General features: G+C 35.0%; 1 protein-coding gene across 3 annotated transcripts in view; it reads left to right on the top strand.

The window, feature by feature from the left end:
• Positions 1–13,215, top strand: part of TEX15 (testis expressed 15, meiosis and synapsis associated) — an 84,537-nt gene that overhangs the window by 52,281 nt on the left and 19,041 nt on the right. For all 3 annotated transcript variants that reach the window (XM_054497926.2, XM_063668603.1, XM_054497927.2), the window contains 2 exons: positions 3,794–3,940; positions 5,027–5,189. In XM_054497926.2, coding sequence (XP_054353901.2) covers positions 3,794–3,940; positions 5,027–5,189 — 310 coding nt within the window. The remainder of the gene's footprint in view (positions 1–3,793; positions 3,941–5,026; positions 5,190–13,215) is intronic.

Here is a 13,215-nt window from a genome sequence, read left to right as displayed (position 1 = left end):
GGGTTTGGTTGTGGTTTTGTGTTTCTGTTTTTTGATTGTTGTAGGCTGTCTCTGTGCCAAGGATCAACCTGCAGTATAAACTTCTCAGCCTTTTCTGAGCCTGCACCTTTCCCTCTGTGTGCTGATTTTCTGATTTCTCCTGTATCTGTAGTTGCTTTTGAGTGTAGTATTTTTTTTATGTCTGGCTCCAAAATAGGGGAAAAGAAAAAAATGAAGAAGGGAAAAAAGGCACTGGCTCTTTAATCCCCTGGGTGTCATTTCAGCCAGGCAAGGAGGGGCTTGCAACAATGGTATTGATGCAGCAATGCCTGCCACTTCTGGTTGCCCCTCTGTTATTAATAGAAGCAGCACTCAGTGATGAGAATACATATACCATATGTTTATTATTGCCCACTCTGACCCACAAAAATTGTGGCCAGGAACACATGTACAAGCTGCTCCAGGAACACTGTACAGCTGCCTGTCATGGGGCACCAAGGGTGACTGCCACTGTGCTAAGAACTGAAATTGACTGAAATTAACCATAATACAGGTTGAGCATCCCTAATCCAAAAATTTGAAATCTGAAATACTCCAAAATTTGAGATTTTCTGAGTGCCAACATTACACTCAAAGGAAATACTAATTGGAGCATTTAGGGTTTCAGATTTCCTTATTAGGGATGATCAACTGGTAAGTATAATACAAATATTCTGAAATTCGAAAAAATTCAAAATCTGAAACATTCTGGTTTTAAGCATTTTGGATAAGGGATACTCAACCTGTATGCTATTCAAGCGTTCCCCTGAAAGTTACAAGCCTTCAGTAGGTTCTAGAGTTCCAAAATAGTTACACCAGACAGATTTTGCCAGTGCAGTTATTGTCTAAGTAGGGAGACAGATTTCTGGTACCTCCTACTCCCCCACCTTCCCAATTGACCTCTGAACTATTTTTACAACTTTTCTGAAATTCTAAAAGCTATTCAAAATCTTAAAAATAAGTCTCATAGCAGAATCGCAGGCATCCACAGATAAATTGGTTAAGATTTATTCTGGTCGTTTTTCTCGGAGAAATAAGCATAAAGAGAAATCTAAGGGGGGAAGAAAAGAAAAAAAAAGATTTACTGTGGTTAAGCTTTGCCAGGACTATTAAAATCACAGTAGGTATCCTGATTTGCATGAAAACAGCTTGGGATTGTGTGTATATCTACAGAAAATCAATGGTTCATGTGGCATAACTCCTTACAATTTTTTTGACCTCAAATATCAAATTAAGCATAATTTACTTTTATATTAAAAAGTAATAGATAAGGATTTTAGAAAATTTGGAATGTAGTAAAAAGTCCAAAAAGCCCAGCAGTAACCACAGGGTTTTTTGTGTATGTGTATTAGTCATCTATTCATGTGTATAGACATGCAGGTATAATTGTAATTAAAGTATGTTGTTGCTTTGTATATTACTTGCTTTTTTCACTGATTATAAAATAAACATTTTCTAAGCCCTTAAATATTATTTTGTAATATCCTTTTGAGCAGCTGCATAGTATTACACTGTAGACCTGCCATATTTGCCCAACAAATTCTGTGATGTTAGGATATAAGTTATTTGGTTTTTAGTTTGTTTTGTTTTTACACTCCTAAATACTACATAGATTGTCCTTTTAGGTACATTTTACACACACGAATGATTCTTTGCTAAGAATTAATTGGTTTATTCCTAGGTGTCAAATTAGAAATCAAAAGTATGTACATTTTTATATCTTTTGATTGTGTAATGCTCAACTGTCCTGAGAAAGGTTGCACTAATTGACATTTCCATCCACAGTGTGTAAGAATGCCTGTTATCTCACAACCTCAGTAAACCTATATATTACACTGAACTTTTAAAAAAACTTCTGCAGTCTAATGTGTGGTTTAATTTTTTCTTCATTATGATTATTCCTGAGTTTAAAGTTTCTGTTGAATATATTTACTGACAGTATTTAGTGAATTACTTATTTATATTCCTTGACAGTTTGGGGGATTTTTTTCCCCTTTTCTGCATTGACTGGTGAGCATTATCTGTTGACTGAAGCATATTTTAAGAGCTAGGCTTCTCTCTGTATAATGTTTTATCATTTCACGTCTTTAATTTTTTAGTAAACTTTTTAGCTTAGAATAATGTTAGATTTATAGAAAAGTCACAAAGATAGTAAAGAGAGCGCTTATATATAACGCACCCAGCTTCTTCTGATGTTAACATTTTACATAAATATAGCATGATTGTCAAAACTAAGAAACTAACATTGTCAACCATTAACTAAATTACAGACTTTATTTGGCTTTTGCTAATTTTTCTACTTATGTTTGTTTGTGTTCCAGGATCCAATTCAGGATACCACTTTATTCTTAGTATTGTTTTGATTGTTGAATGAACGTATTAATCTATTTAAAATAATGGTAATAAAATACTGTCATTTATGTTCATGTTTTAGTTTTTAAATCATTTGTTGTTTATGGGCAGAAATTTTAGAATATTATGTTGTCAAGTTTATATGTTTTTGTTTCATTTTATTGGCACATATTCTTAGAAAACAGTTGTCACTTTGAGATTAAATAAATATTGGCCTATGTTTCTTTCTACAGTATTTTCATTGTGTTTTTAATACTTAAATATTTAACATGTTAAGAAAAGAATTTAATTTTTTCTATTGTCCCACATCATTAATTGAATAATCACTTCTTTATTTCAAACGGTATCTTTAATATAATATACTGTATTTTTAGTATTTTTAATACATGTTGGAGCTTACTCCGGGCTTTTTCTTTCATTCTGTTTTTTGTTCATTTTGGTCTTTTCTCTGCTTTTTCTTGTGGTAGTACCATCCTTTTTAAAAATGTTTTTATATCTGGAATTGCAAGTCACTTGTCCTGTTCCATCATTGTCAATTGCTAACCCAGACTTTAAAAAAAAATTCTGAGCTATTCTTGTTTGTCTTCCAAGTACATTTTAAAATTAAACCCCATTTTTAAAAGTAAATTCTTGGCTGGGCGCGGTGGCTCACGCCTGTAATCCCAACGCTTTTCGGAAGCCGAGGTGGGCAGATCACCTGAGGTCAGGAGTTCGAGCCCAGCCTGGCCAACATGGCAAAATCCCATCTCTACTAAAAATACAAAAATTAGCTGGGCATGTAATCTCAGCCATTCAGGAGACTGAGGCAGGAGAATCGTGGAACCCAAGAGGCAGAGGCTGCAGTGAACCAAGATCACGCCACTACACTCCAGCCTGGGTGACAGAGTGAGACTATCTCAAAAAAAAAAAAAAAAAAGTAGATTCTCTGAAATTTTAATTGGAATTACTCTAATCTAAGAGTTTAATTTGGGGGAGAATTGACATAATTGCCATGCTGAGTCATCCCATTCATCTAGAAAATGGATTATCTTTCCATTCATATTTCTACTTCTTAAAAAAAAAAAATCAGGGCCTGGCACGGTGGCTTATGCCTATAATCCCAGTGCTTTGGGAGGCCAAGGCAGGAGAATTGCTTGACCCGGGAGTTCAAGACCAGCCTAGGCAACATGGTGAAACCTGATCCCTACAAAAATTAGCTGGGCATAGTGGTGCGTACCTGTGGTCCCAGCTACTCAGCAGGGCTGAGGTGGGAGGATCGCTTAAGCCTGAGAGGTCTAGGCTGCAACTCCAGCCTGGACTGAACAGAGTGAGACCCTGTCTCAGAAAAACAAAACAATGTTAGCCTTTTATGTTTGAAATGTGACAGTTTAGAAATGTTTTGGTATATTTTTACGTACTTTTTTTTTTGGCTTTTTTTTTTTAGGTTCTCTTTGGAAAAGTGAAGAAAATCCAACCTTCTGTGGATAAAAATAAAGTTTCTTTGGATCCTTCTCCTAACTTTGATTGCCATATGTCAAGAAATGCACCTTCATTGAAAGATACCATTGAACTGCAAGCCTACAGTTCAGCAGTATGTTAATGGTTCATTTGATTTCTTGAAAAGTACCTGTTTCACATTGTACGTTTTAAGACTTAAATTCCCAAAATGTTAAATGAAAATCTCTTAATTCGTTCAATATAATATCTTAAGCAAACAGCGAAAGCTATTTTAATATTTGTTGTATGGAATATTAGTGAAGAAGTTTGAAAATTTACATTTAACTCTGTTCAAAGTACAGTGGCTTCTTTTATTTAGATATTATATAGATTAATTACTAACTTTCAAAATATACCAACTTCTCTTTTAAACAAGGCTGCACAGCAGGGTGACCATGCTTAATAATAATGCATTATTTCAGAATTGCTGAGAGTAAATTTCCAATGTCTCACCATAAAAAGTGATGGGTGAGGTGATGGACATGTTAATTACCTTGATTTAATTACTCCTCATTGTATAAATATATCAAAACACCACATTGTGCCCCACAAATATATATAGTTAAGATTTATCAATCATAAATAATATTAATTTTAAAAAACAAGACTATTTTGAAATAAGATTTTGATCTTCTATACTTTGCAAAAGTAGGAAAAAGAAAAGGCTTATGTATTAGTCATTGGATGAAACAGTAATCTGTCATATTTCACTTATTCTGTGGACCTTTAATTTTATACAGAATATTAAATTATATGTGGATTATATATAATCATAGTATGATTAAATGAAGATAAATCTTCTCAATGAAAGTATATCCATGCACTCACATGTAAAACACATTACCTATTGTTATTTTCCTAATTTTTTCTACCAAATAAAATACAGTAGTTGAGACTGTATGCAAAACATTTAGCTTTTAATGAAAAAATATTTTTTATTTAAAAACAAATTGTGCCTTTCTCTGCAGACATTAGTAGCCTATCAAAAAAAAATTGTGGGGGAGAAAAAGGAATTCTGTACATCTTCAAAAACATTAGGGTTAAACAAGGCAGCTGGAGAAGTTTATATGGAAGTAGATAAATAATATGCAATTATATTGATTTTTTTTAAATATGAGCTTATTCAAGTCTGATTGCCAAAATTAATCAGCATGAACCTGTTTTCTTCTTCATCTTTCAGGTGTACTTCTATGAATACAGTGTCCTTTCAAAGCCTGTAGATAAACCTAGGCAATGTCTTCCATATGCTGTAGTAACAGTAAAATTTCTTGGTTCAAAAGTAGATAATGGACGCCTTATGACATCTTTGAGATTCCTCTCAACAGGATTTCCTAAGAGAGCTGGTAAGATACACATATGATTGTATTGATTAGCATTTGTGCTGGTCTTAAAATTTCTCAGTATTATTTACTGGCTGGGCACAATGGTTCACACCTGTAATCCCAGCACTTTGGGAGGCGGAAGTGGGCGGATTACTTGAGGCCAGCCTGACCAACATGGCAAAACCCCGTCTCTAGTAAAAATACAAAAATTAGCCAGGTGTGGTGTTGTGTGCCTGTAATCCCAGCTACACAGGTGGCTGAAGAAGGAGAATCACTTGAACCCAGGAGGTGGAGGTTGCAGTGAGCCAGGATCACACCACTGTGCCCAGCCTAGGTGACAGAGGGAGACCTTGTCGCAAAAAAAAAAAAAAAAAGTAGTGAATCTCCAAGTAAAATAGTTGTGTTTTACCTGTTCTACATTTTATAGATCTAGAATCATACTGCAGGTATTTTGCTCAGTATTAGGTTTGTGTGATTCTTCCCTATTGATATGTGTAACTGTAGTTTGTTCATTTTCATGGATGAATGGATAGAGTATTCCATTGTGTAGACACACTGTACACTATCCTACTGAGGATATTTGGACACTTTCCAGTCTTCTTCTTATTCCAAACATTGCTATTTTAAATATTCATAAAAGTGTCTCATTGCATATGTGCAAGAATTTTTCCATAGAATATGTATTTACAACAGGAATGTTCAACTTAAAGACAACATCAAATGGTTTTCCAAAGTGGTTTGCATTAGATTACATAATCACTCTATATTCTTGCCAACACATACTATGCTTTTTGTTTGAGTTTTGTTTCTGCCAGTCTAATGAGTGTGATATGTTATTTCATTGTGGTTTTAACTTGTTTTTCCCTAATTAATGAAGTTGAGGATTTTTGTATCCTCACCAAACTTAGTGCTGTCAGACTTTTTCAGTGTTTTTGCTACACTAGTAGGTACAGCATTTAATTGCTTTTGTATTTTGCTTTTCCTCAAATGCTAAGTAAGTTAGGTTCTTTTTTGATAGGTGTATTGGCCATTAGTTTTCCACTTTTCTGAAATTCCTGGTCACATCTTTCATCTACTTTTTCTAATTAAGCTAATTTTTATTTCATTATTGATTTGTAGGAATTCTTTTACATATTGGATATTGGCTCTTGGGTCATTTGTGTTGCGAGTGTCTTCTCTGAGTTTGTGTGTTCGTATTCTCATTTTTGTCAAATGTTTTTTGATGAACAGGGGTTCTTAATGTCAGATATGTCTTTTTAAGTACTACTACATGTGTCTTTCATAAGAATACTTTTCCTAGGACATGAAGATATTTTTCTGTGTTTTTTTAAAACTTTATGGGTATGTTTTCCCATTTTTGTTTTATCTACCTGGAAATGACTTTGGTGTGTGATAGGATTCTTTTAAAGTCCCAATTTATTTTAGTTTACATATGCCAACCCAGTTGTCTCAGTACAGTTTATTGGAGAATCCATTTTCCCCACTGATGTATACTGCAGTACCACCTCTGTAATATATCAGTTGGCTGCAGGTGCTGCAGAGATCTCTTACTGGACTCTCTATTCATCTCTTTGCCTATCCTTTTGCCATGAGCATCTTGCCTTAATTATTGTAACTTCATTAAAAATACTAATACCTGACTTTGTATGAGAGAGAAAAAATACTAATACCTGTATAACTGATCCTTCATCTTTTTAAAAATAATTTTTTGTTTTTGGTCCTTTGCTGTTCATAGAAATTTTAGAATCAGCTTATCAAGATCTGCCAACAAATCTATCAGAATTTTGATTGAGATTGATGGAATCTATATATTAATTTGTGGAAAATTGTCTTCTTTATTGAGTTTTCTAATCTATTAACATTGTATTTCTCCCATGTCAGTTATCTCTAATGTATTTCAATTTTATAATTTTCTCTATAACATCTTACATGTGTTTTATTTTTAAACATTTGGTATTTTATGCTATTTTAAATGATAGCTATTTTGTTTTATTTTCTATTGTTGTATGTCCATTCAGTTGATTTAAAACTGTAAGATTCAGTAGCTTTTAGCATATTCACAAATATGTGCAATCATCACCACAGTTTTAAAATTTAAGGTAGTTTGTTTCGTTTTGTTTTTTGAGACAGGGTCTCACCTTGTCACCCAGGCTGGAATGCTGTGGCACAACTTGGCTCACTGCAGCCTCCGCCTCCCAAGCTCAAGCAATCCTCCCGTCTCCACCTTCAGTTGCTGGGACTACAGGTGCGCACCACCACACCTGGCTAATTTTGTATTTTTTTTGTAGAGACAGGGTTTCACCATGTTGCCCAGGCTGGTCTCGAACTCCTAAGCTAAAGTGATCCACCTGCCTCAGCCTCCAAAAGTGCTGGGATTACAGTCGTGAGCCACCGAACCCTGCCGAAGCTCACATTTTAAAGAAACTTTGTGCCGGGCACCATGGCTCATGCCTGTAATCCCAGCACTTTGGGAGGCCAAGGCAGGTGGATTACCTGAGGTCAGGAGTTCGAGACCAGCCTGGCTAACATGGTGAAACCCTGTCTCTACTAAAAATACAAAACTTAGCTGGGCGTGGTGCCAGGCGCCTATAATCCCAGCTACTCGGGAGGCTGAGGCAGGAGAATCGCTTGAACCTGGGGGGTCGGAGGATGCAGTGAGCCGAGATGGCACCACTTCACTCCAGCCTGGGCGAAAGAGCAAAACTCCGTCTCGAAAAAAAAAGAGAAACTTTGTGCCCTTTAAAAGCTTATTATATCCCTGACCCCCAGCCCTAAGCAACTACTAATGTACTTATTTGCCTAATCTGGGCATTTCATTTAAGTAAAGTCATAATTTTTGTACTTTTTTATGCCTGATTTCTTTCACTTAACAATATTTTCCCGGTTTGTCCATGTTGTAGCATGTATCAGCACTTTATTTCTTTTTATGCAGTACCATTTCATTGTATAGATACACCATATTGTATTTATCATTTGGTCAACATTTGGGTTGTTTCCATCTTTTGACAATTACAAATTCTGCTATGAATGTTCGCATACAAGTTTTTACATGGATATGTGTTTTCATTGCTCTTGAGTACAGTATATCCAAGAGTGGAATTGCTGGGTTATATGAAGACTCTGTAGTAACTGATCGAGGAACTGCCAGACTATTTTCCAAAGTGGCTGCACCATTTAAATTCACATCAGCAGTGTCTGAGAGTTAGAATTTCTTCATATCCTTGTCATGACTTATTTGACTTTTTGATTATAGCCATCCTAGTGGGTGTGAAGTATAGTTTTCAGAATATGAGTTTTGCACTTCTTTTGTTAAGCTTATTTCAAAGTATTTTATTCTTTGGTGCTATCATAAATGGAATTCTTTATTTTATTAGTGTATTGTTCATTCCAAATGTATAGAAATATAATTGACTTTTGTGTAATGATAGTGTATCCTGCAGCCTTGCTGAACTCGTTATTCTAATAGTTTTTTAGTGGTCTTTGGGATTTTCTATATATAAGATCATGTCATCTGTGAATAGAGAAAATTTTACTTTTTCCTTTCCAGTCTTTTTTTGCGTAATTGCCCTGGCTAAGTACCTCCAGTAAGAGAAGTGGCAAGAGCAGACATCTTTGTCTGTATTCCTGAATTTAGGGGGAAGGCCTCCAGTCTTTTACCAGGAAGTATGATGTCAGTTGTAGGGGTTTTACAGACGCTCTTTATCATGTTGAGGAAATTTGCTTCTGTTTCTGCTTCATTGAGAGTTTTTAGACTATTGGATTTTCTCAATTGTTTTTTCTTCGTTGAGATGGTTGTGACTTTTTTTGTTGTTGTTTTTATTGATATAATGTATTACATTAATTGATTTTAGATGTTAACATTGCATTCCTTGGATCCCATTTGGTCATGGTGTATAATTCATTTTATATGTTCCTGGAATCAGTTTGCTGCAATTTTATTGGGGATTTTTGTGTCCATATTTATAAGAGATACTGGTATGATGTCTTTGTCTGGTTTTGGTGGTAGGTTAATATTGTTCCATAGGATGAGTTGGGAAGTATTCTATTCTCTCCTCTTTTATTTTTTGGAATAATATATGAAGAATTGGTATTATTTCTTCTTTAAACATTTGGTAGACTTCACTAAGGAAGCCATCTGGGGATGGGTTTTTCCTTGTGGGTAGTATTCAATTACTAATTCAGTTTCTTCACTTGTCGTAGGTCTGTTCTTATTTTCTGTTTCTTCTTGCGTCACGTTCAGTACTTTCTGTTTTTATTGGAAGTTGTTCATTTAAGTTATGTAATTTATTGGCATACATTTGCTAATAGTATTCCTTTAATAGTCTTTTTATTTCTGTTGGTAGTGATGGCCCCTCTTTCATTTCTGAATCTACTAGTTTGAGTCTTCTTTTTTTTTTTTTGGTCAGTCAGGTTAAAAAGGTTTATCAATTTATCAATTTTGTTTTTGTTTTGTTTTGTTTTGTTTTTCAAAGAACCAATTTTGGTTTCATTCTTTTTGCTATTATTCTGTTCTCTATTTCATTAATTTCCTCTCTTTATTTTCTTCTGTTTGCTTTAGATTTAGTTTGCTATTTCACGTGTGTGTGTCTTAAGGCGGAAGGTTAGGTTTTGATTTCAAATATTTCTTCTTTGTTAATATAGGTCTTTATAGCTATAAATTTCTAGAAACAACTACTTTAGCTGTGTCCCATGACATATGTTATGTTGTAATTTTCATTTATCTCAAATTTATTTTCTAAATTCCTTTTGATTCATTCTTTAATTCATTGGTTTTTTCAGACCATGTTTTTTATGTATTTGCAAATTTCCAAAATTTTTTTGTTACTGATACCTATTTCATTCCATTGTAGTTGGAAAACAGTTTGTATTATCTTTTTCCTTTAAGTTTATTGAGGTGTGTTGTATAACCTAGCATATAGTCTTTCCTGGAGAATGATCCATGTGCAACTGAAAAGAATATAACAGTAGTCCTCCAGTATCTGTCAGGGAGGATTGGTTCCAGGATGTCCCATGGGTACCAAAATTTGTGGATGCTCAAATTCCTTATACAGACTGGCTCAATATTTGCATATAACCTACACACATCCTCCCATATACTTTAAGTTATCTCTATATTACTTATAATACAAATACCACGTTTGTGCTATGTAAATAGTTGTTATACTGTGTTTTTTATTTGTATTATTGTTTATTGTTATATTGTTATTTTGTTGTGTTTTTATTTTAATTTTTCACCCATGATTGGTTGAATCCATGGATTTGGAACCCACCAATACATAGGGCCAATTGTACTATATTCTGCTGTTGCCAGGCAGGGTGTTCCATAGGCTGTTAGGTCTACTTGTTTTATAGTTTGTTCAAGTGTTCTGTTTCCTTGACGATTTTCTACCTAGTTGTTCTGTCCATATTTCCCTTCAACCAGAAGGCTTACATTAGAGACAACAGATAGGGACCTTTCCCCACTTCTACTGCAGCCCATCTGCAAATGTATTATAGCTTATTACTTTAATCAAAGGATGAGGCCTTTCAGGGTGATTAACTTTAGAGAAAACCTATATTATGCCCACAGTCATAGCCACATGTGTTGGCTATCAGCATACTTATCTCACTCTAGAGTACACCAGACTACACTATCTAATACGGTAGCCACTAGTCACATGTGGCTCTTTAAATTTAAATTAATTAAAATTAAATTATAAATTCAGTTTATCAGTCACACCAGGCACATTTCAATGCTCAGTAACCACATGTGGCTAGTAGCTACCATAGATAACATTTCTATCATCACTGAATATATGGTACTAATAACTATTTGGTAGTGTACTTTATTGATTGTAATCTGGTTTTGTTAGTTTCCGTATTGCATTGAAGATGTTGGATTTGTTGGGGGTTTTTTCTTACTACTTTTTTATTTTAATTTTTTTTATTTCCATAGGTTTTTAGGGAAACAGGTGGTATTTGGTTACATGAGTAAGTTTTTTAGTGGTGATTTGTGAGATTTTGGTGCACCCAAGATGTTGGATTTGTTCTGCAATTTTTAATTGTCATTTGATGAGAATGCCATTAAAAAGGGAATAAAGTAAAAATGCCGTTATCAAGTTTAAAGAGATAGCATAATATAGAGATTAAGATTCTACTGTTTATAAACTGTGTGATTCTGGGCAAATTGTTCTTAATTTCACTTCCTCATCAATAAAATGGAAATATTGTTAAGATTAAATTAATGTGGCCTGGCACGGTGGCTCACACTTGTAATCCTAGCACTTTGGGAGGCCGAGGCGGGCGGATCACGAGGTCAGGAGATCGAGACCACGGTGAAACCCTGTCTCTACTAAAAATAGAAAAAATTAGCCGGGCATGGTGGCAGGAACCTGTAGTCCCAGCTACTCGGAGAGGCTGAGGCAGGAGGATGGCGTGAACCCGGGAGGCGGAGCTTGTAGTGAGCCGAGATCGCACCACTGCACTCCAGCCTGGGTGACAGAGACTCTGTCTCAAAAAAAAAAAAAAAAGATTAAATTAATGTACGTCAGGCACTTAAAACAGGACCTGGCATCCATGTTAAGTATTTTATAAGTTTTTGTTAACATTATGTGTATGTTAAAATGCATTTGTCACACATTTGTAAAAGTGAAATTATTAAACTTAAGCAGTTAGGGTTTTTTTGTTTGTTTGTTTTGAGATGGGGTCTTGCTCTGTCACCCAGGCTGGAGTGTGGTGGTGCCATCTCGGCCCACTGCAACTTCCGCCTCCTGGGTTTAAGCAATCCTCCCGTCTCCCAAGTAACTGGGACTACAGGCAACGTGCCACCATGCCTAATTTTTGTATTTTTAGTAGAGACAGGGTTTCACCATGTTGGCCAGGCTGGTCTCGAACTCCTGACCTCAGGAGATTCACCTGATCTAAACTTAAGTAATTAGGTTTCTTTTCCCACATTGGTATATACTAATCCATCTTCTTTTTTTTTTTTTTCTTTTTCCTTGAGACAGAGTCTTGCTCTGTTGCCCAGGCTGGAGTGTAGTGGCGTGATCTCAGCTCACTGCAACCTCCGCCTCACGGGTTCAAGCGATTCTCCTGCCTCAGCCTCCTGAGTACCTGGGACTGCAGGCACACACCACCACGTCCGGCTAGTTTTTTGTATTTTTAGTAGAGACAGTGTTTCACCATGTTGGCCAGGCTGGTCTCAAACTCCTGACCTCAAGTGATCTGCCTGCCTCTGCCTCCCAAAGTGCTGGGATTACAGGCGTGAGCCACCTTGCCCGGCCATATTAATCTATCTTAATCTTTGTAATAGCTGCATAACATTCTGTCTTCTAGGACATTTGTTATAACGTATGCTCATAGTAATTTTATCATTTTTGATATGTCATTCATTTAGCCAGTCTCATATTGATGTATAGTTAGGTTTCTAGCTTTTAACTCTCTTGGGTTATTTTACTGAAAATCCTTGTCCATAGAATTTTGGGTATTTATACAAGTTTATCAGAGTAGTAAATGAGTAAGAATGGGTTTGCTTTGAATGATTACATATAACATATCGATGAATACTGTCAGCTTGTTTTCCAGGAAATTTGTACCAATTTATACTTCCATGAACCATATTAAAAAGTGCTTACATTTGTATAGTATTAATCATTCTTTCAAATTTTTGCCAGTTTAAGAAGTTTTTTTTAATGGATCTTATTGTTTATTTAGTGGAGTTGGGGCATCTTTTTGTGTTTGTTGACAATTTTACCTATTTTTTCCTTTGAGTATTGTTATCATGCATTTTGACCTATTAAAATAATTTATATGTAATTGACATCATGTTTTACTTTTATGTTTTCCGATTTTCAGTCGTGCTTTAAAAGTACTTTACTATGCCAAGATTATAAAAACATCCATTCATATTTTTTTCTAGTACTTTTATAGAGTTTTTTAAATAGCAAATTTTATTTTGGTATAGGTGTAGGAATCTACATTTCCATTTTCTTCTCCATTATACTCCCCACTCTAAAGAACTACATCTCTTCATATGTGGTCATATTTCCATGATAGCTTACTGTAAGTA

Source organism: Pongo pygmaeus, chromosome 7 (genome assembly GCF_028885625.2).
Source record: "Pongo pygmaeus isolate AG05252 chromosome 7, NHGRI_mPonPyg2-v2.0_pri, whole genome shotgun sequence".
NCBI classification, from domain to species: Eukaryota; Metazoa; Chordata; class Mammalia; order Primates; family Hominidae; genus Pongo; species Pongo pygmaeus.
Note: the sequence above shows the minus strand (reverse complement) of the source record. Positions and strands in the feature narration are given on the sequence as shown.